Here is a 22,646-nt window from a genome sequence, read left to right as displayed (position 1 = left end):
TTATCTCATGTAGTCCTTTGTGGTTGCTTATTCATGTACATTTACTAAATAAAATGATGACCAAAAAACCCTCACAAACAGCCTAGCTTGATGAATATCATTCCAGAGGCTGCCCACAAACACCTCCGCCCTCACTTCTGCACCATCAAGAACTATCCATTATAACCTTTCCCCTCTCTCTCTCTCTCTCTCTAGCTCTCTCTCTCGCTCTCTCTTCCTGAGTCCTGATGAGACATAGCTCCCCACTTACAAAGGGCCTGGGTATGGGGCCGAGCTAGGAAATAGCTTGGTGACACCAGAGCCCTTCAAAATCATCTACCTGTCCTTCACATTTGTCGTGACGCACAGGATGTGCTGTGAAACAGGCTCTTGCTATGTTTGAGTGTGTGTGTGTGTGTGTGTCAAAACTGTCATCAAATCAAAGGCATCAGGTGGTTCACTCAAACACTTGGTAATTGATGGAGTCACAGTAATGAAATGATATTGTCTGACTACCACATTCCCCTTCCCTCCATCCCTCCCTCCACCCCTCCTCCCTCTCTTTCCACCTTCCTCCTCCCCTCCTCCCCTCTCTTCAGCTCCACTTCACACCACCGATTAAACCAGGGGCGAGATGAAGCAGGGGGTGGGTGTGGTGTGTGTGACCGCACACATGCACATGTCTGTGTGGGCAGCGTTTTGGACCTGTAAAACACCATGACAGTGTAACACCAGCAATGCTGGATTTAAGGTTTCCACAACAAAAGAGACACGTGTGCTTACGAGTGTGTGAATGATTGCGTGGATTCAAACTGTCGTCTGGCTACAGTGTGCGTGCGTGTGATAGGTTACAGCGTGCCTGTGTCCACGTGTTCTGGCGGGGTCTCTATCTGTAGCACGCAGACGACCCAGCCTCTTGTCCACTCCAGGTTCCCATGGAGACGCAGAGAGTGACGAGCCGCGGAGAGAACATGAGTGAAGACGGCAGGGACCGAGAGACACAGAGAGGGAGCGACTGAGGAACAGACAACAGGAGGGCAAAATGAAAGAGTAGGGGACATGGAAGCAGGAAGTGAGAGAGATAGGAAGAGAGGAAGACCGAGCAGCAGTTTCAGGTTAGAGGGGAAGGGGGTGGGAGAGAGGAGGATAGACGGAGGGAGGGAGGGGTGTATAGGGAGCGTGAGAAGGGGGTGGGAGAGAGGAGGATAGACGGAGGGAGGGAGGGGTGTATAGGGAGCGTGAGAAGGGGGTGGGAGAGAGGAGGATAGACGGAGGGAGGGAGGGGTGTATAGGGAGCGTGAGAAGGGGGTGGCAGGGGGGGAGTTGTCAGGCCCTCAGTCACAGGGGAGTCACTCTGAGGTAGCTGCAGTGACGGCAGTAGTGACGTCAGAGAACACACACACAAACACACGTACAAACACATTCACACACAGACACAGAGCAATTTCCTTAATAGCATCCCCTCTTTGCACCTAAGCGTACTCCACCTGATGTTCATTGACAGCACAAGAGAAAATTAACACTGAGATTCTTTATTTAAATCCATCTTTTACAGTAATGTGAAGGGCAAGCTGGAATGAAGCAAAAACAAATTGGAATATTGGGTGGGTTGCTCAAAAGCTCACCTTGAAGGGGCATTTCTTGCTCTGATGTGTGTGCTTATATGTACATGTGTATGTGTATGTGTATGTGTATGTGTGTGTATTGAAGTGGAGGTCCAGGTGCTCCTTACCCTCAATGCCCAGGGGAGCTCTGAGGAAACCTGGGGGGACATCTGTTGACTTTTCACAGTTTTGTTTGCTATAACTGTTACACAGCATTTACAGCTTTCAGCCGACTGACTCATAAAGCTGCAGCACTAGTTAAGGCTGGTGGATGTGTATGGGTGGATGTGTGTGTGTGTTGGATCCAGTGACCTAGCTAATCCATTCCATTTGAAGAAGCCAACAGACTATTCACTAAGTAAGACTCAGGGCCTTTAGCACAACTTCTGTCATCCCAGAATTCATCCTGACGAACATACTGGACAAGCACTTCCTGTCTGGAGGAAGTGAGTCCATAGCTCAACATATTACACAAATAGGCCTAAGGGGAAGGATGTTTGTGTTGGGGGTGGGAAATGTCTATAGGGTGGATGGTGGGCTAATTGTCAGTTATCAGACCTTTATCCAATCAGGTGAGTCACCAATAACAGATCGGATTGGCTCTGTGGGGGAAGCAACCATGCACGTCACTGCACCTCATCTCCATCTCCCCCATTGACCTCTCATCCACCCCTCCCCAGCTCATATCCTCTTCACCTTTAACCTCTCCCAGCCCCCGCCATCCAGCATGTTACTCCCCCTACATCACATCTTCGTCTACAATCATCCCCATTATACCTCAGCCCTCCCCCTCTTCTCACTCTGTTCTCCATCCCTTCATTCTCTGCTCCCCCTCAACACCGTGCTTCCTTACCTCTTCCTCCCTCCACAACCTTCTCCTCCTTCCACCATCCACCCCTCCTCATTTTTCCTGCCTATCAAACAATAGTTGATAGGCAGGAAATATATCAAAAGTTGATAGTGTGTGTGAGTGCCACACACACAACCACACACATACAAATACACACGTGATCGTACCTGCAGCAAAACACCATCCCACATGCCTGCATCTCTGTATCAAATAACACTGCCCCCCCACACGCAAACACACACACACACACACACCCCCGCACACACCCCAGACTACCTCGAAACCCCCCCCCCCCCACTTCCCTCCCCATCTCCATACCCCCTGCATGACTCAGTCTTCTCCCAGGCCAAGATGCAGAAGGGTAAACATTCCAGGAAAAAATAAGACATTTTTACAAGAAGCAGCCAAGAAAGACATTAAAAAAGGGTGGGGGGGAGGGGGGGGGGGGGGGAGAGGGGGGGGGGGGGGGAGGGGGAGGGTGGAGGACAGCAATTAGCAAGGCAAGTCACTGCACCAACACCGCCACTGTGTTCAGTTCCGCCACACTTTCCTCTCCTGCCCGCATATTAATGCACTATTAACGCTCCCGTTAATTCACTCTTTAGCGTTGAAATTATGCGGCAGTATGTGTCAAAAATCATTTTCTCGTCATCAGGTGTCGTCACCACTTTTTCAAAAATAAAACCTAGTGATTTATTTGACCAAAAACAGGATGGGTGAATATCTTGCAACACTTCTAGAATGCTCACTAGGTTGCACAAATTCACGCTTAGTACAGTAGACAGTGTGAAAGTCCCCTCACAGTGGCTCTGACGGAGTCACCAAGAGGTCAAATCATTAACTATGCAAACAACGTTTGGTGTGATACGTCAATGAGACTGGTTACACGTGAGCTTAAATACACACACACGTAGACACACACACACTCAAATCTTCGGTGTGAGTCAAAGAAAGAGAGGAGAGATAGTTTGTGTTTGTGCGTGTGTGTATTTGTATGCGTGTCTTTGAGTGTGTGTGTCTGTGTGTGTGTCTGTGTGTGTGTCTTTTTGTGTGTGCTTCTGCTACCAGCGGTGTGCTGATCAGCAGGGAGCTGAAAAGAGGAGGTGTGTGTGTGTGTGTATTTGTGCTGATTGACGTCACAGACGCCCACTTGTTTCCATCTCTCGTCTGCGTGGCAGAAAGAATAGATTCCAATCCCCAACCTTCTCCGTTCTCCTCCTCCTCTCCCTCCACCCTCTCCTTTCCTCCTCCTCCTCTCCCTGCACCCTCTCCTTTCCTCCTCCTCCTCTCCCTCCATCCTATCCTTTCCTCCTCCTCCCCCTCCACCCTCTCCTTTCCTCCTCCTCCTCTCCCTCCATCCTATCCTTTCCTCCTCCTCCCCCTCCACAGTCTCCTTTCCTCCTCCTCCCCCTCCACCCTCTCCTTTCCTCCTCCTCCCCCTCCACCCTCTCCTTTCCTCCTCCTCTTCCTCTTTTCGAAGGAATCTCTCTTTCTCCCCATGATCCGTCACTCCTTTGTTCTCCTCCAACCATCTGCTCCTCCTGTGGCTCTCCCTCCTTTTCCCCACAGGCTCACTCTCTCTCCTTAATCCCTCACTCCCCTAACACTTCGTCCTTTTCCTCCTCCTCCTCTCACCCTTCCTCTGAATCCTTTTCCGATCTCCATCTTCTACCTCCTCCTAGAATAACCCCTGACCCCAATCTTTCTTGCCCTCCACCCCTCTTCTAGTTCACCCCTCTTACCTCCTCTCATCCAGCACACTCTCCTTCTCCTTGTTTCTCCCCCTCCTCTCTACATGACTTACACCTCAGATGGAGTTGAAGACATGAGATATTAGTGCATGTGTACCACTTCAGTGTGACTACACCTCATCAGTACTTAGGAGGTGGTATGTGTGTGTGTGTGAGTGTGAGTGTGCTTGTTTCCTTGAGCATGAAACACCAGGGTGACAGCAGATGCTGGTAACCGTGGCAATGGGATAACCTTGTTCAGGACAGTGGCAGTGATGAAGTCACTTCTTCATCAAAGGTCAGCCTCGTTCTCAAGACCCTTTTCTCCTGTAGAAGATAGGAACATTGAACAGTGGGTTCTAAAAATACATAATTTTTTTATAGAAACACAAAATCAAAACAAGATAGTTATAAAGTACACGACCGTGTGTATATGAGGAGGGAGGGGAGGATGCGTAATGTGGTGACTCAGCCTGAGAGAGAGAAGTAAATAGAGAGGGAAAGAGAGAAATAAAGAGAGATAGAGAAAAAGAGAGTCTTACACATACATATATCTGTACATATACATTTGTACAGACAGACAGGCAGATGGACAAACAGACAGACAGGCAGGCAGGCGGACGGATGAACAGACAGTCAGACAGACAGACAGACAGACGAGCCGAGTAGGAGTTTGAATCTCAGCATCACAGAATAAAGTGAGCGTTGATTATAGACCTGATCATAGATCAATACAGTAGATGGCTGATGGTTGGGTGGCTGGATGAATAGACGCATCAATGGGAGAGGGAAATATGAATACCGTAAGCTCTCAGCAAAGATTAAAGTGTTTAGGAGACATGGATGTTTTACTCCATTATCTGATACACTTCATGCCTGGCTAATCAATGTCCTCCCTGTTTTTCATAGTCATCAACCCCTCTCACATCTTACCACTCTTCAGCACGCACCCTTTTCACTTCAAGACCTATATCGAGCAGGATATATCAACTTGCTCATTATAGTCATTGGAGAGTCACTTATAGAGTGAATGAAGCTGTATTGAATGGAAGTGAGAGCGAGGGAGTAGTTATCTAACTCACTGACGGAGCTCGCCAGGACTCAAAATAGCAGGGCCGTAGCATACAAAGGAAACTCCTGACATCTAGAGGCTATATAGTGAAACAGCATGCCAAAATAAATCCTCACAAAATGGAGACTGCTCTCATATTTAGCCCTAGGACCAGTGTGAATTGAAAAAATGCATCCGTCCTTTTCCCTTATTTATGTATATTTTATCTCATATAACTGAATTCATACCAGCTGTAGATAATTACTTAAAATGAAACCTTTACTGTTGTGTCAAGATTAAAAATGACCTTAAGGAACATCTTTTGGGTGGGATATGATAGACTGCTGTCACCTTGAGGAGGTTGACTGTCAAGATGTACTCGTCATAGTGAATAACAACGTTCTATATGGCTAAGAGAAGCTTTTTCTAGTTCATGATTATAAGCTTTATTTAGTTTATACATGGGAGTTTAGACCAGGTCCTGTGTTTGAGGGACACCTGTGCCTCGGATGTTAAGTAAAAATCATTAAGCTTACTCCACAACATTTAGACAGAAATAATAATTACTGTTTAGCTCGTAAAAACACACGGACAGTCGTGCGCATGTATCAGTAACACTCTTTCAAGGAGACAAGAGATGAAAGGAGGAATGAGACTAATAATGGGGCTGACAGCACAAACATAAAGCTCTCTATCAATATAGAGGCGTAGCAAGGTTGTATGTCTCTCTCTCACACACACACACACACACACACACACACACACACACACACACACACACACACACACACACACACAACCAGCTCTTTAGCTCCATTTAATTTTCTTCAACATCGGCTCAAGAGCCCACGCTTCCTCTGGTGGCATATTTTGGGGTGATGTCTGGAGCTGGTCTCTGATGGCCACAGAGTGACCTTGTGTGTGTGTATGGGTGTGTGAAATCAAAGTGGGTCATGGTGCTCACGCTCCACTTCCTTAGTTGTCTTTGTGTGTGTGTGTGTGTGTGTGTGTGTGGTGGGCTTGGGCAGAAAGGGGGGTAGTAGCCCAGGCAGGGTAGTGTAGATGCCAGAAGGCCTTTCACTAGCACTGGCAACCACTCCTATTGGGCATCAGGCTGCAGTGTATGCTTTTTTATCCACACTTACCACCATGCCAACCTGGCAATGCTCTCTACAGTCTACATCCCTTGTAGACTCTGTCTTTAGTGAAGAAAAGCTGTTGCCAGTCTGTACAGTCTCAAAAACACGTAGATTACCATCTCAGCTATGACTACCTGCAGACTCCATTTTCTAAACCTTTCTTTAGCCAGTTTACTTGAAGAATGTAGTGTGTGTGCATTTATCTGACCAATGTTGTCAAGACGTAATCTTAGAAGACAGAGAGCCTACACAAGGATCAATGCCGGCACAAAACAACAACAAAAAATGACTCAAATCACAAACAGTTTGAGGAAAATTCCCAGGACTTCTTTTATTAAGAGAACTCCAGAACATAAGAGAAGGGATCAGACACCTGCAATTCGTCAAGAGAAGGTTCCAAATTCATCTTAAAAAAACCAGAGTTGTTTAGAAAAGCTGAACAGACAGCATAGATCGATGGTGGAGTGGGGGGGTAGGGGGCTGTTTTTAGACGGAGGGGGGTGTCAGTCGGCAGGGTCGTCTAGGAGACAGGTTGGACGTGTCGCTGTTCCCGGAATGTTTCACATGTTCGTCTTCCTCTTTCTTATGGACAACACGCTTCAACACGCTTTTAACATGATTCAATGAAAAAAAAACAGGAACAAGAGACATAAGCGAAGGGAACTCACTGCACATATAGAGAGGTCAAAAAAAGAATCAGCCATATTTATGGGTGAACCGTTAATAACACACAAATAAGGTGGGGGCACATAGGGAACCGGGGAGAGGGGACAAGAACACACAACTCACAACTAAGCCAATCGGGGGTGGGGAGGAGGGAAGGAGGGGTGGGGGGCAGGGACTCACTTCCTACACCAAACAAGCCTTCAACAATCATGAAATGCCATTTAAAAAAGATTTTAGTGTGTTCGTCTTGCTTGCAGACACTTTGATATGACCACTGCAAATCTGCAAGGTGCTTCCGTTATTCAGCGTTGCGTTTGTGCTAAAAATCTGTACGGATACTTATAAAATCATTGATAAAAATATTCCTCTGTTAACAATACGCCTTGGAGGGAAACCACGTGAGAGACTGAGGCGGGGGGCTGGCTGGGCTGAGGGGGGGGAGGGGTTGGAGGGTTTGGGGCTGGGGAGGGTGGAGGGGCGCGGCAGTGTTGCTACTCAGGCTTGGCCTCTTCTTTCTCTGCCTCCGGAGCTGCCTCCACCTGTGGGATGTGGGGAAAGGTCGTCAGAACTTGGCACCAAACACAGCCTTGACTGTGCGTTCTCTCTGCCAGAGAGAAGAGTTTTCTGTTGACGTGTCAGACCTCGATCGACCTATGCTACAACTTAACATGGAATGCCTCGCCTCACACACCTTTGGTATGGCACTCTACTGAAACGGGCCTTTTGTTCTGCTTTACTCTGTAGGATAAGACTACACTAGGTCCCTAGAAATCTGTAATCAGGGGTTTTCAGATGGTCTTGAGTCTCATATCTGGAGATGTTGCTAGTTTGTGCCCATAAAAAGTTATCTACCTCCCTCTGAGGATCTTCACCACCCAATTATCTAAGTAGTCTGCTCCTAATGCTTTCTAGATGACTTTCTTCAGTCTATAATGTGTGTGTGTGTGTACCTCGTTGGTCTTGGCCTCTCCGTTCTCAGAGTGGTTCTCCTCGTTGGCCTCGGCCTCTGCGTTCTCCTTCACCTTGCTCTTGGTCTTCTTGTCCTCCTTCTTGTCGTTCACTACCTTCTCTTTCTGCAAGGAGGGGGGGGGGGGCACAGAACATGTCAGTACTGAAAGTACCACAGAAAATGATCCTTGCACATGTGAGGGACTAACCCAGGGACTTAACCTTCAGGGGTCAGGAGGTGATGTTATCTGTATTCTTACCTTGGCTGCCTTCTTGGCCTTTGGCTCCGGTTTAGGAGGGACTGGCTTCTATGGACATGGTTAACAGATATGATGATGACTCCTGACACTACATCCTCACAGTACCAGAAACTGATTGACAGACCCAAAACTATAACTGGTATCAAATCACATGTGTGTTGTTTAGATGTAAATCCTTTGTAATACTGTCAAAACATATTAATCATACATTTTAGAGCAACCTTACCTATATCAGACTTACAGAAGATGTTTCATGTATGTATTATTATTTATTAATACTGTAACTTCATCAGTAACTTATAATATGGGGTGTATTGGCTGAATTAGCTGATAAGTGATCTGCATAAATGTGAAGTAGTATGGTGATTAATCTCTACTAATTTCAGAGGCAATTACCTACTACTGATGTTATTACGGTGCTTATATTAATCAAACATCAGATTATGTGTAAATTAAAGTCATGTTCTGACATTTCTTAGTGTTCACAAGTATATTTGAGTGTAATAAGATGTTTTACTCTTCAAAATCTGATTTTATAACTGTTTAAATACTTAATAATCTATTGTTTAGCTGTTTATGTGTGCTACAACTTTGTTTTGAGTTATACATCATTAATAATGTGTTTGTTAGTGTGGCTTTTTAGTGTTGGTGATGTATTTCAGGCAGAGGTGTGCTTCCTACCGCTGATAACCGAAGGGATCTCCTCTGGGGCTGAAACAGGAGGTCAAAAACATAATTACAACTTTATTACAACTTTGTTACAACTACACAAACATGCATGAAGCAGTTTGGCATATCTTGTATCATAATTACACGTAATGAGTCTGTGTGACCCGAACTAAACAACAATATCTTATCTAATTTGTTTGAATTCTGATTATTTTAAACTAATAAAGATCTTAGGGAAGTTGTTAGATATGCGGCCATCTTACCTCCTCCTTAATGTCCCCATCTCCTCCCTGCTGAGCAAAAAGACAAATTTATAGGTTAAAAAAAGAGACAATTTGGATTATTTCATTGTTTGGACATAATGGGCCACTGTAGTGATGACAAACCTTCTTTAAGTGCCAAAATGGCATATTATGAACAAATGTATAGGCCTTACAAAAACTTTTCGAAATCAGATGAAAATGGTATATAACTTGGAAAATACCTAGTTTTATGGCAAGAAATACTTGGTTTATTACATTGTGATAATAATTTTGAAGTATATTTAAAGACCATAATCACTTTGACTTGTGAGACCAGATCTAGAGGTCCCTAAGTCTTCACCTCCCTTTCTTACTTCATCTCTCTTTCATTTAATGGATCTCCTTTTGAAAACTCGCGCGGGAGGGTTTAGGCAAGGGGGAGGAGCTCAGACAAAGCTCTATAGCACCACCAGGCGGTTAAAGGACGCCATCGCAGCCATTAGGGACCACGAACAAAGAGAAAAAATATAAGATTTTATCGAAATACGACGACGAAGACATATTTTTACATTCGTAATACTAACTAGAGATACCAATGGGTTTTCTCATAGCAGTTTTGGCCAGAATGGGGGGCATTTGACGTTAACTGAACCGTTTGTTCTCGAGAGGTCGGCGACGAACGAAGACTTGGGCTGCAAAGCATGGCTGCTGCTTGTGCTTTAACTGCATGGAGACCGAAAGAGACTTCTGACTCCCCAAAGGACAGCGGCTCAAAAGAGAAAAACAGAGGTTGCAGCCCTCTTGTGTGCAGGAAAATATTAATTCAAACGTACAAAAAATATATATTATTTCTAGAAAATACTCTCAAAATACCGTCGATATATTTTTCGAGGAAATTAGGTTATAATTAAGTAATGGTTGAGAAGGATGGCTTCAAAATCATTTGCATGGTATCAATAGCTGTCTACTTCGTAGACCCATCTAAATCATTAGCAGAATACGTACCTTTCTCTTGGGCATGTTGATTTCTTGGAGAATCTCGTACAAACACAACTAGAAACTGTTTTATTCAGTGGTGAGTTCAGTGCATGTAAAGAAGGCGAGTGTCTCCCTGTGCGCGGCAGTGTAGTAAACACACAGGAACAGAGAGGCGAGTGGTTGAATGGGGGGAGGGGTGCGGCTAAAGACATGATTGATGGGCCCTGAACCAATCAGCGAACGACATTCGAAGCTGCAGAACACTTGGAATGTTGGAGCCGCCGGTGAGGTGTTTGCAAGGGGAGTGGAGATAATAGAAAATAAAATTATGAAATGATATAATTTAGCTATATAACAGACGAAAGAATACCATAAACGCCATAGTGGCCACAATTCATTCTTTTTTTACTCCTCAATATCACTCGAACTTACATGAAACATGGTTCTGAATTCCATGCATCCTGCACAACTAAAAACCAATTAAATACTCTAAATCTGACAAAATTTTGAGAGAAACGGAGCACTATTTCGGCTCAGCGCTCGAGTCCAATATGGCGCCCTTCTTCCTCGACACATTTTTTGTTTGTCGGCTTTCCTAAATTCATCTGAGGAGAGAGGAGGCTTGCGTCGCCACTGTCAGGCGCCTGTAGGTGGCTGTAAAGCGCCTAACATGAGTGATGTTGACCACTGGTAGGGTAATACTTGCTGTGCTTCAAGCGGCCTATCAGCGCATCTGATCCAAGTCTTTCTCTAGCTACTGGAAATCACTGCAGTAGGACTCCCTCATCTCTCGGTTTCAACGGACAATTTAAGTTATTCTTACTGAATAGGGTAACTGTTCGTTTGCAAGAATGACAACTCAAATGACTTGGATATGCGATGGTAGGCCATGTTGCCTACAAAGAAAATAAACAACGTAAACCTTCTGCGGTAGCTTATGGTGCCACAGGAGGGCGTCCAAATTCTACCCACCCGACGGAGTGAACTACTCTACCACTCAAATAAGCTCTTATAATAGTTCAAATATAACATCGAACGTTAGTTTCTTTTGATACATGAAATCACATTTGTCTAATTTAACATGACCTTTTATAACCTGTAGCTAATTATGGTTGTAAATATGTCGTAGGTGCCAGACGGTGGACATGGGAAGTAAGCCATATTTTGTTAAATACGCAGGGTATATCCTTAACGTTTTGTTGTCCTGCTCTCGTGTTCAATAACACATCTAATGCGTATTCTATCAAGTAGGCCTATTTAGAGCCAACATGAAACATTAGTGCAACCTAAAATAATGAAAAATTCGTCAACGAGAGGGACTGAGAGAGAGAGGAAGAAAGAAATAAAGAAAGGGGCGGGGAGGGAAAAGAGAGGCGGAGAAAGAATGCGAGGTCCATCAAGCGTTGAGTTGTAGCATTTGCGCAGACTAATCTGCGCTGTTGCTACCAGGATTTGACTTCTAGTTGTTTTATCTGAGTCAGTCATCTCTTCAAGATTAATTTAAAATTGCCTTCTTTCAAAGGAAAAAAAACTCCACATTACTGGACCATCGTCTGTGTCAGGGATTCAAGAACATGGTGATCAAAGTGTACATAGCATCGTCCTCTGGCTCCACTTCGGTAAGGAAAAAGAGAACAAAATATTATGAATAAACTTTTGCATTGGCCTGGCATACGCAGGATGCTGTTGTTGATCCTGAGTATGCAGGGTGTTTGTGATGTAGCCTACTTGGACCTTTCGTAATAGTTTACAAACAATTGTCAGATATTGTTTTCTAAGTCATTAATTGGCTGTATCTGTTTTAGTATTATCATCATCATCATCATCATCATCCCCACTGTAAGTGTAGTAAAATAGATTGTGCAAGTAAATCAGTAACTGGACTCTTTTCATTAGAAAGTGTGATACAGGGACAAATGCTCTCTCTCTCTCTCTCTCTCTCTCTCTCTCTCTCTCTCTCTTTCTCTCTCTATCTCTCTCACACACTAGTACACCACAGGAGTTAGAGAGGAAGTTAGAAGTGCACTTCTCTCTAAATAAGGTCTCACTCTGCAGCTGTTAGTTAAGGCAGAGTCCATGTCAGCTTGTTTCCTGGCATGACAGTGGGTGGTTCTCTGTGAAAATGGGCCTGTTGTCAGTTGTCAACAGTTTGCAGGGGTAGGCAGATGATCAACTACAAGTCCACCAACTGTCACAGTGTATAGGGAATGAGAGGTGGCTGTACAGGGAGGAATGAAGGCAGAAGCTGCAGCCATAAAGGAGTGGCACCGACTCGACTCGCTGCTGACATATTTGGACATCACTCCTGGAGTGGAAAGAAAGCCAGTCCATTACATGTTGTATACTACAGTCCACTCTCTTTCTCCCCTCTCCTGTCCTCTCCTCTTCTAATAGGACCATCAGCTGTAGACATGTGGGTTCCACCCTTACAGACTACAGTGGAATGATGTAATCCTCATGGGACCTCAGTTATACAGCTGGAGCTCAGGAACTGTCAGTTACAGCCTGTTAAAGTCCTGCTGAGTCCTGTTTCAGCCTTAAAACAGCCTTTCTCGAGTCCTCAGTATCCAACTCAGAAACAATAGTGTTTATGAAGGCTATGCTTTTTTACTGCATTGTTGACAGTATTCATGCTGTTGTAGACATTTGCCCTCAGAAATACAGTATAGTTCTACAGTAAAGCCTGAGTCATGCTTGTAATAACACATTGATAACGCATTGGTAATAAGACAGCAGTTAACAGTTCCCAGACAACTGGCATCGCTTCACTGAAGCTGTCTGGGAGAGAGTGCATTACTGGTCATTGATTTGTTGTTTAGAGTGAGTGCAACTGTTTGGCAGAGGACACAGACAGAGATACACACACACACACACACACATTCTCACTCACTGTGGCAAGCAGCAGTCCCTTCATATCTCACTCTGCATCTGTCCTGTTCTATCAGTCTCAAAAAACAGGAGTCCCCATTTGGTCCCACCATATGTCTACTCATCACATGTAGTCAACTCGAATGTACTTAAGTCTCTTTGGAAAAACACTGATTCAAAGTCATGATCAAAAAAATCACAACAGAGTATCTCCAGCTGAGCCCATGGATCCACCCCAGTGTATGAATATCTATGGCTCTATGAGGATTGTACCCAGGCACAGTAACCCCCAACGCCCTCTACCCCCCAAGAAGGGACCAGCCACAATGGGCCCTAGAGCTGATGTCCTCCTGGTTAGTCACAGTGAGACAGTCAGTGACAGTGGCTCTACTACCAGATCCCATGGCCTCCTTCACTAAAACACTGTCCATATAGTAGTAGTCATGTGACTTTCTAAATGAAAGCATCCACTAATTAATGTAAATGACATGCCTTTATGACACAAAGACACTGTTTATACTGTAAATTTCTTTCGCTTCCTTATCAGGTGACCTCTGCCAACCCAATCTATCCAATCAGAGGGCCCCTCCCTGCAGACTGAGTAAATCAGATGAAGTTAAACAGAATGTTCACCCTAGGTTACCACGGTAAGGTTGCCTGTGTGTGTTCTAACCCAATCACACAGCTGGCTAACCCAATCACACCAAGAATGCATCCACCCACAATGGGCTGTAAATTTATCAGAGAGAGTGAAGGAAGGAAAGAAAGGAAGGGAGAGAGGAGGGGTGGTGAAAGAAAAGCATAAAGGTCTCATATCTCTGGGGCTCTAAACAAAAGGTTATTGCCAGTCATCACATTTCAGAGAGAGAGACAGAGAGAGGGAGGGAGAGAGAGAGAGAGAGGGAGGGAGCGAGAGCGAAAGAGTGAGAACATCAGAGGGAGTGAGATTTTTGAAAGTTGGCCAGAGGAATGCTTCAGAATGAACACTTGACCCACTAAGACAGTCTTGCATTAGATATTTCCTGAATGTGGACAGAACTTAACCTTGCCCAGACAAAAAAATTATGTACATCTATAATAAATAGTTAGGTTTAAGCAAGAGGGCAACACCTATAACTATAGCCTATTAGAGGGCAAGATCAAGCCACATCCCTCTTATGAATACTCACTGACCGACTATCCAGACCTTCTAGATTAAGAAGGCTAAGGGGCTGAGGTGGGCGTTGTCCCTGCAACAACTTGGTCCTGATATGAGGCCTGAACAGGGGCACGCTACCCCTCACCTCCTGCCTCCCCCTCAAGATTTGACCTGCCAGAAAGTGGCCCACAGAGAGGATGTCATCCTGGTTAGTCACTGCCCAGTAATCCATACCTGCCAGTGAGAGTAACCAGCAGAGAAGAACAGTCCTACTGCCCCCGAGGCACTGCTCATGTTACAGTGATGCTGTGATCACCGTGTGTGGATGTGGTCCTAGCCCCGGAAGAACACTAAGTGTGTCCTACCAGAGGGCCTCAAAGCCGGGTGAGAGGACAGAGATACAGGGGCCGTGATGGAGCCCTTCTGTAACGAGCATCTACAAGGATCTGCAGAGAGGGAGAGTGACTAGGAGAGAGAGATACAGAGGAGAGTATTGTTTGAAAATGCAGGATGTTGGCTCCACCTGTAGATAAACATTATGTAATTAGGGCAAAGTCCTATAACAACATGACAGCTTTTTACTGCATCATGTTCCTTTTTTCACCCTTTCTTACTCTATATCAACACTTATATTACAACTGCCAGTTAAGGCGGCTGTTGTTGGTATTTTTGTGTAGTGTGTGTGCGTGTGTGTGTGTTTGAGAGATTCAAATATTGTGTGTATGTGTGTGAGAGAGAGAGAGAGAGAGAGAGAGAGAGAGAGAGAGAGAGAGAGAGAGAGAGAGAGAGAGAGAGAGAGAGAGAGAGAGAGAGAGAGAGAGAGAGAGAAAGATGTCTGAGTAGGGCTCCTCCCCACAGTGAGCTTAGCTCTGGGGAGAGGTACTGCAGGAGTAAGTCTAACCATGTGCTGTGAAACCTGGCTGCTATGAGACAGTCTGGAGATCAAGCTGTGTCATACTAAACAGTCAGGACTTGATCTTGTACTGCAGCTACTCCTGGTACAGGTCCCACACCCAGCTGTCAGTGAAAGACAAATGGGATCTGACCTTCCTAAAATCCCTTTGCTGACAGACTAATATTGATCAGAGTCTGTGTTAAGTCACATCTATATGTGGTAGCCAGCGAGGCTATGTTTACAGCTCACAATTGATTTGGTCTGGGTTAGATTGATCTAGTGACTGAGTCATATGATGCATTACTGTAGCTATTTTTGTTGTTTACAGTAAACCGTAGAAGCATTTAGGCAGAGGCATCATTTTTTATCTTCACGTCGATTCATTCTTGTCCAAATTGGGTAACCCTTTTATAGATTCTAGTCTTTGTTGTGTGTCCAATTTTGGAAGCTTGAATGTATTTTACTGTATGCACTATTTGCATTATTTATTTGTATATTTGCATTGTTTGTGCATGCAAAGATGTGGGCGTCTGCTCTCAAGTCAGTCTTAAGCTTTTCATTTGCCAGTTAAAGCCTGTTGTGTCCTACCGAGTTTCCAGCAGGAACTACAGTTATGGAGTCAATCCAGGTCTCATGCTGAAGAGCTGGCATGACATGCTTGTGTTACGGGTTGGAAGGCCTTATCAGGTCATACTGTAGGCATACTGTAAGAAGAGCAGAAATACAGCTTTGATAGACAGATACAAATCAATCATTAACAAACTGCTAAACAGTAACAACCATACTCAACACTGGTTGGAACCACCTTGGACCACATGGAATCTAGCACACTTTAGGTTACTATAGGTTTACCTATCCACTATGGTGTAGTACATCTGACCAAATAGTCATTTTCCAAGTCCACAAGTAGCAGGCAAATGTTGAAAACAGTAGTGCTCTAAATGATTTAAACAGGAGATTACAAGTTGTGCCTGTTAAAACAGGACCAGCCTCTAGTCTAGCCTGACCCTAACCCATATAGTTTTGTTTTTCATCTCTCACTCACTCTCTCTCCCACCCCCCCCCCCTCTCTCTCTCTCTCTCTCTCTCTCTCTCTCTCTCTCTCTCTCTCTCTCTCTCTCTCTCTCTCTCTCTTCTCTCTCCCTCTCTCTCTCTCTCTCTCTCCTTCTCTCTCTCCCTCCCTCTCTCTCTCTCTCTCTCTTTCTCATCCTCTCTCTCTCTCTCCATGTTACACACAGCACTAAATCCGTCCTTCCTTTCAGCATTCCTAAGTGAGCCAGCAGAGATAAAGGGGGGTAAAAAGAGAGAAACAAAAAGTTGTTTATCGCCACTCCCTCAGGAGGGGGGAGGGGGGAGGGGGGTGTCGGTCTACCAGCAGCACATAGGAGGGATGGAGCGAGATGGAGAGAAGGGGGGAGCGAAACAGAAACAAGGAAGAGGAAAAGAAGGGGATTCTCGCTGTGCAATTAGAGTGGGGAGGCAGATGGCAGGTTGCCAAGTTCCCTGCCAAATTAATTTAGCCTGGCACCAGGACAATGAAGGCTTGTTAGGGGAATGGCTAGAGAAGGGAAGACAGGAGTGTAGGAGAAAAGACAGAAGGAGAGGAGGGCGGTGCAGAAGGAAGGGTGCAAGGGGGTGAGGAGAGAAGAAATGATGGAGGACAAAGACAATGTGAGGGGAGACCCCAAATGCTTCTGACTGGTCTCAGAGTGTGTTGTGTGTGTGTGTGTGTGTGTGTGTGCGTGCGTGCGTGCATGCGTTTGTGTGTGTGTGGACTGACCGTTCTACATGATGGTCTAGGTCTGCCCGAGGGAGTGTGTGTGTGTGTGGGAGGGGGGGGGGGGGGTTGCATGGAGGACAGGCTATGAGTGCTTCAGGACTTTGGCCTGCGGAGGAGGACAATCATTGAAGGATTCAGACAGTGGAACTGTTCATCTGTTGAGAACATCCAGCCAACAGCGTCATTCCCATCGCCTCTTATCACTCTCCATAGAGAGACGCGTTAATCCACTGGTGTCTGTGGGAGTGTGTGCACAGACAGACAATAGATGCCTTGTTTTTATAACTCCTAATCACAAACCTTTGCACCCGCCCTGTCTTTCACTCCACGTGTGTCCTTCCGTGAGTGTGCCTGTACGTGTGTGTGCGTGTGTGTGTACTTTTTGAAAGCTGCAAGAAGCAGAGTTGGCCATGTCTCCCTGTAGCTGGCCTTATTTGGCGTGTTTGACCACTTGCCTCCTCCCGACTACCAGAGGATCGCTGGCTTCCGTCTGTCCTTATAGGGCCATCTTCCCCCTTACATCCACCCACCCTCCCACGACGGACCTGATTGGACCGTAGTCTCATACTCCGGCCCACACACACATAAACACTCACACACACACACCTGCTAAATATCTGGATCAGAACTGCCTCTTGCCTTGCAAGACAAGCTGTTTTTTGTTCTTTAATGTATGGATTGATTGGGTTCAGGACATCCACTGTGTACAGAGGATGCTGTCTCTAGTAGGAAAGTGGCTCGGACTATACCCCACCATGTAGAGTATATTTAGTTTATACTACAGTGTTTCACTTGGCCTGAGATGAGTATGTTTCAGAGACCAGTTTCTGTTCTGTGTGCTCTAACCAACAACTTTTCTTCCCCCTTCCCCCGCTGCCCTCCTCCCTCAACTTCCTCCCTTATCCCCCTCTCGACTCCCTCCCTCCCCCACCCCCCTTCACCCCTTCCAGATTAAGAAACAGCAGCAGGATGTGATGGGATTCCTGGCGGCCAATAAGATTGAGTTTGAGGAGTGTGACATAGCGGCCAATGAAGACAACAGGAAGTGGATGAGGGAGAACGTTCCGGAGGAATCGCGGCCTGCTGCGGGGAACCCCCTCCCCCCACAGATATTCAATGACAGCAAATACTGTGGGGTGAGGGCCAGACACACACACCCTCACACACACTGTAACATGCCCACAAAGAATATGCCTATCTATGTGTCTGTACACACACACCTGAGTAAACACTTCTATTGAGTGTATTTGCATATCACTTCCCCCAAAAAACGTGCACACCCTGTAGATACTCAAATTGTGTACCTGAGCAGCATAGTACTGCTGAATGCCTTTAATGAGTACTCCTCCAACTGGTCTAGCATGTAGGCCTATGCTTTATGCTTTTCCTATAATAGACCAGCTTAGAATAGAGCCATCACAGCTACGCAGAGCTTGTAGATTCAGTAGCGATGAATGGATGAATGGATTTCCCCTCTTAGTAGTGGTAATGCAGGAATGACCTGTATACAAAGAGATATAGCTTGTGGACACTCACAGCTGTGGTAGAATATGTGTGTGCCTGAAGTGACCAGTGTGTCCATTCAGGTCTTTTAAGTGATAAAGCTTCAGTGTCTGTTCAGTTCATAAACAGCTCTTCCCCTTCTCCTCCCTCAGAACTATGAGGCATTCTTTGATGCCAGAGAGGACAATGCTGTCTACGCTTTCCTGGGGCTGACCGCCCCGCCTGGCTCCAAGGTACATCACCTTAACACCACCCATACCATACTACCAAAACACCACCCATACCATACTACCAAAACACCACCCATACCATACTACCAAAACACCACCCATACCACACTACCAAAACACCACCCATACCATACTACCAAAACACCACCCATACCATACTACCAAAACACCACCCATACTATACTACCAAAACACCATCCATACCATACAACCAAAACAACACCCATACCATACTACCAAAACACCACCCATACTACCCATACTACCAAAACACCACCCATACCATACTACCAAAACACCACCCATCCATACTACCAAAACACCACCCATACCATGCTACCAAAACACCACCCATACCATACTACCAAAACACCACCCATACCATAACACCAAAACACCACCCATACCATAACACCAAAACACCCCCCATACCATGCTACCAAAACACCACCCATACCATACTACCAAAACACCACCCATACCATAACACCAAAACACCACCCATACCATAACACCAAAACACCACCCATACCATAACACCAAAACACCATCCATACCATACTACCAAAACACCACCCATACCATACTACCAAAACACCACCCATACCATAACACCAAAACACCACCCATACCATACTACCAAAACACCTCACATAACTCTCCCTCTCTTTCTGTACCTCTCTCTCTCTCTGGCAACTTGGCCCCCTTTCTCTGCCTTACATGGTGCTGCAGAGAGGTTAGACCGTCACCTTAGAGACTGGGGGGGTTCCTCAGTTTAACAGAAGCTGCATATAAAAAGCTATACCATCCTTAAGTCTACATGAATGGAAATTAATCTCTTTCTCCTCTATCCACCTTTCTCTTTTTGTATTTCTCTTTCTCTCTCACTCCATCTCTCTCTCCCCCCCCTCTCTCTACCTCTCTCTCTCGCTCCATCTCGCTCTCTCTCTCTTTACATCTCTCTCTCTCTCTCTCTCTCTCTCTCTCTCTCTCTCTCTCTCTCTCTCTCTCTCTCTCTCTCTCTCTCTCTCTCTCTCTCACTGTGCTACAGGAGGCCGAGGCTCTTGCCAAGAGAGAACAAGGGCAGCAGTAGCCAAACTGTGACCCTCAAAACACAAAAAACACCCGACCTAGAACCAGGACCGGAGGACCGCTAACGTCATTTCATCCCACTTCCGTCTCCAATCATACTAGCTCTTCAACTATGTCTTGAATGTTTTTATCGTTGATGTTGTTTTGTAATCTTTGTTCAGCTGTGCCTTATGCGATCAGCTGACGCGAGGTACTAGAGCTGAGGATGATGTGAAACCAGCAACAACCCTGTGTTCCGCCATCACACCTCAGCCCTATTGGTCGATCTGTTGGCATGTTCAAACGTGTGGCATCATTTTTTTATGTGTACTTGCACAAACAGACATGAGAAATTGTGTGCACACTTAGAATGATAGTCAAAACTAGTATCTGCCATAGATGGGTTAGACCCAGACCTGAGTTGCTCACATGGGTTTGTCAGAATGGATCAACATGTTATGTTTTCTGGTAACGTGATCAGTGTTGATCGTTTAAATGAATGCTTCAGGTCTGGCCTGTCCTCCCACCAGAATCTTTAGCACCTTCATCAAGAGTTATTTTATACCAAGGACCCTTTCTTAATAATTTGATTAACTGTATATTGTTTTATTACTGTTTCGATAGCAAGCTCTTTTCTTTGAAATGTGATGAAACGAGACAACATGCCAAATCTTAATCTGTAAAGGGAGCGGGGAGGAGAGTGGAGTTGTTTTGATGTAAACGTTCATCATTGTCGATAGGTAGAGGTGTGCATGCGGTGATAATCTTAGTTTTGTTTCTTTTCCACATTTTCCCTTCAAAGTTGTGTCATCATCTGCTTGGTCCTGCTGAGGCCTACTGCCCTCAGCTGGGGCAGAGACACAGGATCCTCACTTATACTCTGCTCCGTAGACAGTAACATCTTTAAAAGCAAACTCCATTGAGACGATCTCTCTCTCCTCTCTGCCCTCTCTTTTTCTCTTGATCAATATCTCATTCTCTTTCTCAATGTCTCCCTCCTCTCTTTTGTCTACCCTCCTGCTTCCCTATGATAGTCTTATTTTTGTGTACAATAAAGATTTGAGTTTACAAAATCTTGAGTTTCATTTACTTCCTGGAAGGCAATGCCCCTCAGAGTTTTTTTAAACACAAAATAATAGTCTGAACCTTTGGAACCATGAAGGAGTTCCTCCTAGTCACGAGTGTATATGTTCAAGGGAAGTTGATGTAAGAGCCTTAAACCAGCCAATTCCTTACTTCAAACACCAAGCACCCCACGTTAGCCAGGTAAGCTAAAGGCTATGCTTTTGACAGTTTCTTACGAATATAGTTCATGTAAGCCTAAATGGATTGATTCACTCACAAGTAGAAAGTTCTATTTCTTACAGGAAATGAGCTTTCAGCTTCTGAAAGGGAAGTGCTACATGAGGTCTGAGGAACTTCCTCCTGTTTTCACAGTTCAAAAACCTCAGCATTAGTCTTGATTACGGTTGTAGATCTTTGCTGCAGCAAATAAGGTTCATAGCCAACCTTGGTGTGTAGAAGTTACCTAGAAAGCCTGGAGTGTAAATAAGTGGTAATTTCTGTGTCTAGCACAATCCTGTGAACAACTACTTCTCATCCTTAGTGCTCCCTCAACCTTTTCCTTTCATACGTTTTCACGCAAATCACATTAGTTTCACTCAGAGGTATCATTGCAGTGGGGTGTGGACTGTGTGTGTGCTTGTGTAAAGGAATGAGTCAAGTGCAGAAGTGAAAGAAGAAGAATCTTTCCAGTGAGCTCTGGGGAGTTTTAGGCCCTTTTTCGCGCTCTTCAGGGGAGGATAGACGAACGGACAAGCCGGAGAAAGGGACCAAACCGAGGGAGAGAGATCCCCGGTGCCATGCTGGGTGAGGGCTTTCTGAGAACTCTGCCATTCAGGGTAGAGAAGCAGACCGCTCACACTACTGGATCCTACACGCACACAACAGCCACACACCCTCACTCCAACAGCCGTTTCAATGGAACAATGCTGGATGCTAACCCACTCACCTTGTCTGCAGGCACAGGTGGGTAGAGGCTGGACCTTTTTTGTTTGAGCTGGTTAGTATCTGCTATACTGAAGCCAGGGTCATTTTAGTGCGAAGAATCAACTGCTCATGTATTTGGTGATGAAAACATAACATTTTACATTTACATTATTGAATATCATCATTTATTCACATCACACACTCAAATATTTTAACCAAAGCATACAAAGACTGCATTTTAGTAAGTGCAAGTGATACTGTAATCAATTAAGCAGATACAACAAGCTTATTTTGCTATCTGACGTGTCTAGGTCTTTGGCCGGAATTGCCAGGCCTGACCCAAGCCTGGAGCTGACAGTGAAGCCTCAGGCAGCCACAGCCCTCTTCATCCCCCCTTGCCTCACTGTGGCTCCCCCTTCATCTCCGCCCTACATTAGCTGGGACAGCAGTAGCCTCCTCCAGCAGTACCCTGACCTCCGGCTCGGCTTGAACAGAGGAATGCACGATGCCTCAAACAGCCCGGAGGGAAGGCACTGTGTCCTACTCCAGGCCTCTGGATGCCCACTCCACTTCCATGAGCCTGAGAACCTGGAGTCTCAGGGGGATCTTGTGGTTGCTGAGACTGACCAGGGCTATCTGGCGATGGGGGACAGTGGGGTGCAGAGCCTTGAGCTGCCTGGAGCAGGGAGGGAGCCTCTTGTCCCAACTCCCTGCTGAATGGGATGCTGGAGAAGCAGCTGGATGAGGTGTACCTGCAGCACCTGACAGACAGCTTGGCCCATTGCAGCTCCGTGCCCGGAAGTAGTCTGCTCCGAGGCCTGGTCCCACCTCCCCAGCCCGACCGCCAACCACAGGGCCCCGGACTCCCTGGCCGTGGCCCTACAGGGGGAGGGAGCCAGGGCAACAAAGTAGCGTGATTAGCTACATGAGTGCCCATGACACCAACTTCAGGCTCACCCGTCCTGCGTATATCTGATACTGGACACACACCCTGCTCCTGCTCCATGAATGCTCACACACACAGGACACCCTGGCAGCGAAACACTGTGCATCTGC

At 45.8% G+C, this 22,646-nt stretch overlaps 2 protein-coding genes across 5 annotated transcripts; one reads left to right on the top strand and one right to left on the bottom strand.

Moving 5' to 3' along the window:
* Window positions 1-6,658: 6,658 nt before the first annotated feature.
* On the bottom strand, window positions 6,659-10,714 carry hmgn6 (high mobility group nucleosome binding domain 6). 4 transcript variants are annotated; one of them, XM_047019408.1, is made up of 6 exons: window positions 10,144-10,714; window positions 9,160-9,186; window positions 8,909-8,938; window positions 8,228-8,272; window positions 7,970-8,092; window positions 6,659-7,558 (listed from the first exon to the last, which is right to left on the bottom strand). In XM_047019408.1, exons 1-6 carry the CDS (start codon window positions 10,156-10,158, stop codon window positions 7,511-7,513), a joined length of 288 nt encoding a protein of 95 aa, XP_046875364.1. In that variant the 5' UTR covers window positions 10,159-10,714; the 3' UTR covers window positions 6,659-7,510. The 4 variants fall into 4 exon arrangements, with proteins under 4 accessions (XP_046875364.1, XP_046875350.1, XP_046875358.1 ...); XM_047019394.1 differs by having other exon boundaries at window positions 8,228-8,275; window positions 10,144-10,713; XM_047019402.1 differs by having other exon boundaries at window positions 9,160-9,189; window positions 10,144-10,292.
* Window positions 10,715-11,495: 781 nt separating this feature from the next.
* sh3bgrl (SH3 domain binding glutamate-rich protein like) lies at window positions 11,496-20,674 on the top strand. Its single transcript, XM_047019370.1, has 4 exons — window positions 11,496-11,735; window positions 17,748-17,933; window positions 18,453-18,533; window positions 19,582-20,674. Exons 1-4 carry the CDS (start codon window positions 11,691-11,693, stop codon window positions 19,621-19,623), a joined length of 354 nt encoding a protein of 117 aa, XP_046875326.1. The 5' UTR covers window positions 11,496-11,690; the 3' UTR covers window positions 19,624-20,674.
* The last annotated feature ends 1,972 nt before the right edge of the window (window positions 20,675-22,646 follow it).

Source organism: Hypomesus transpacificus, chromosome 1 (genome assembly GCF_021917145.1).
Source record: "Hypomesus transpacificus isolate Combined female chromosome 1, fHypTra1, whole genome shotgun sequence".
Taxonomy (NCBI): Eukaryota; Metazoa; Chordata; class Actinopteri; order Osmeriformes; family Osmeridae; genus Hypomesus; species Hypomesus transpacificus.
The sequence above is the reverse complement of the archived record's forward strand: the minus strand, read 5'-3'. Positions and strand labels throughout refer to the sequence as shown.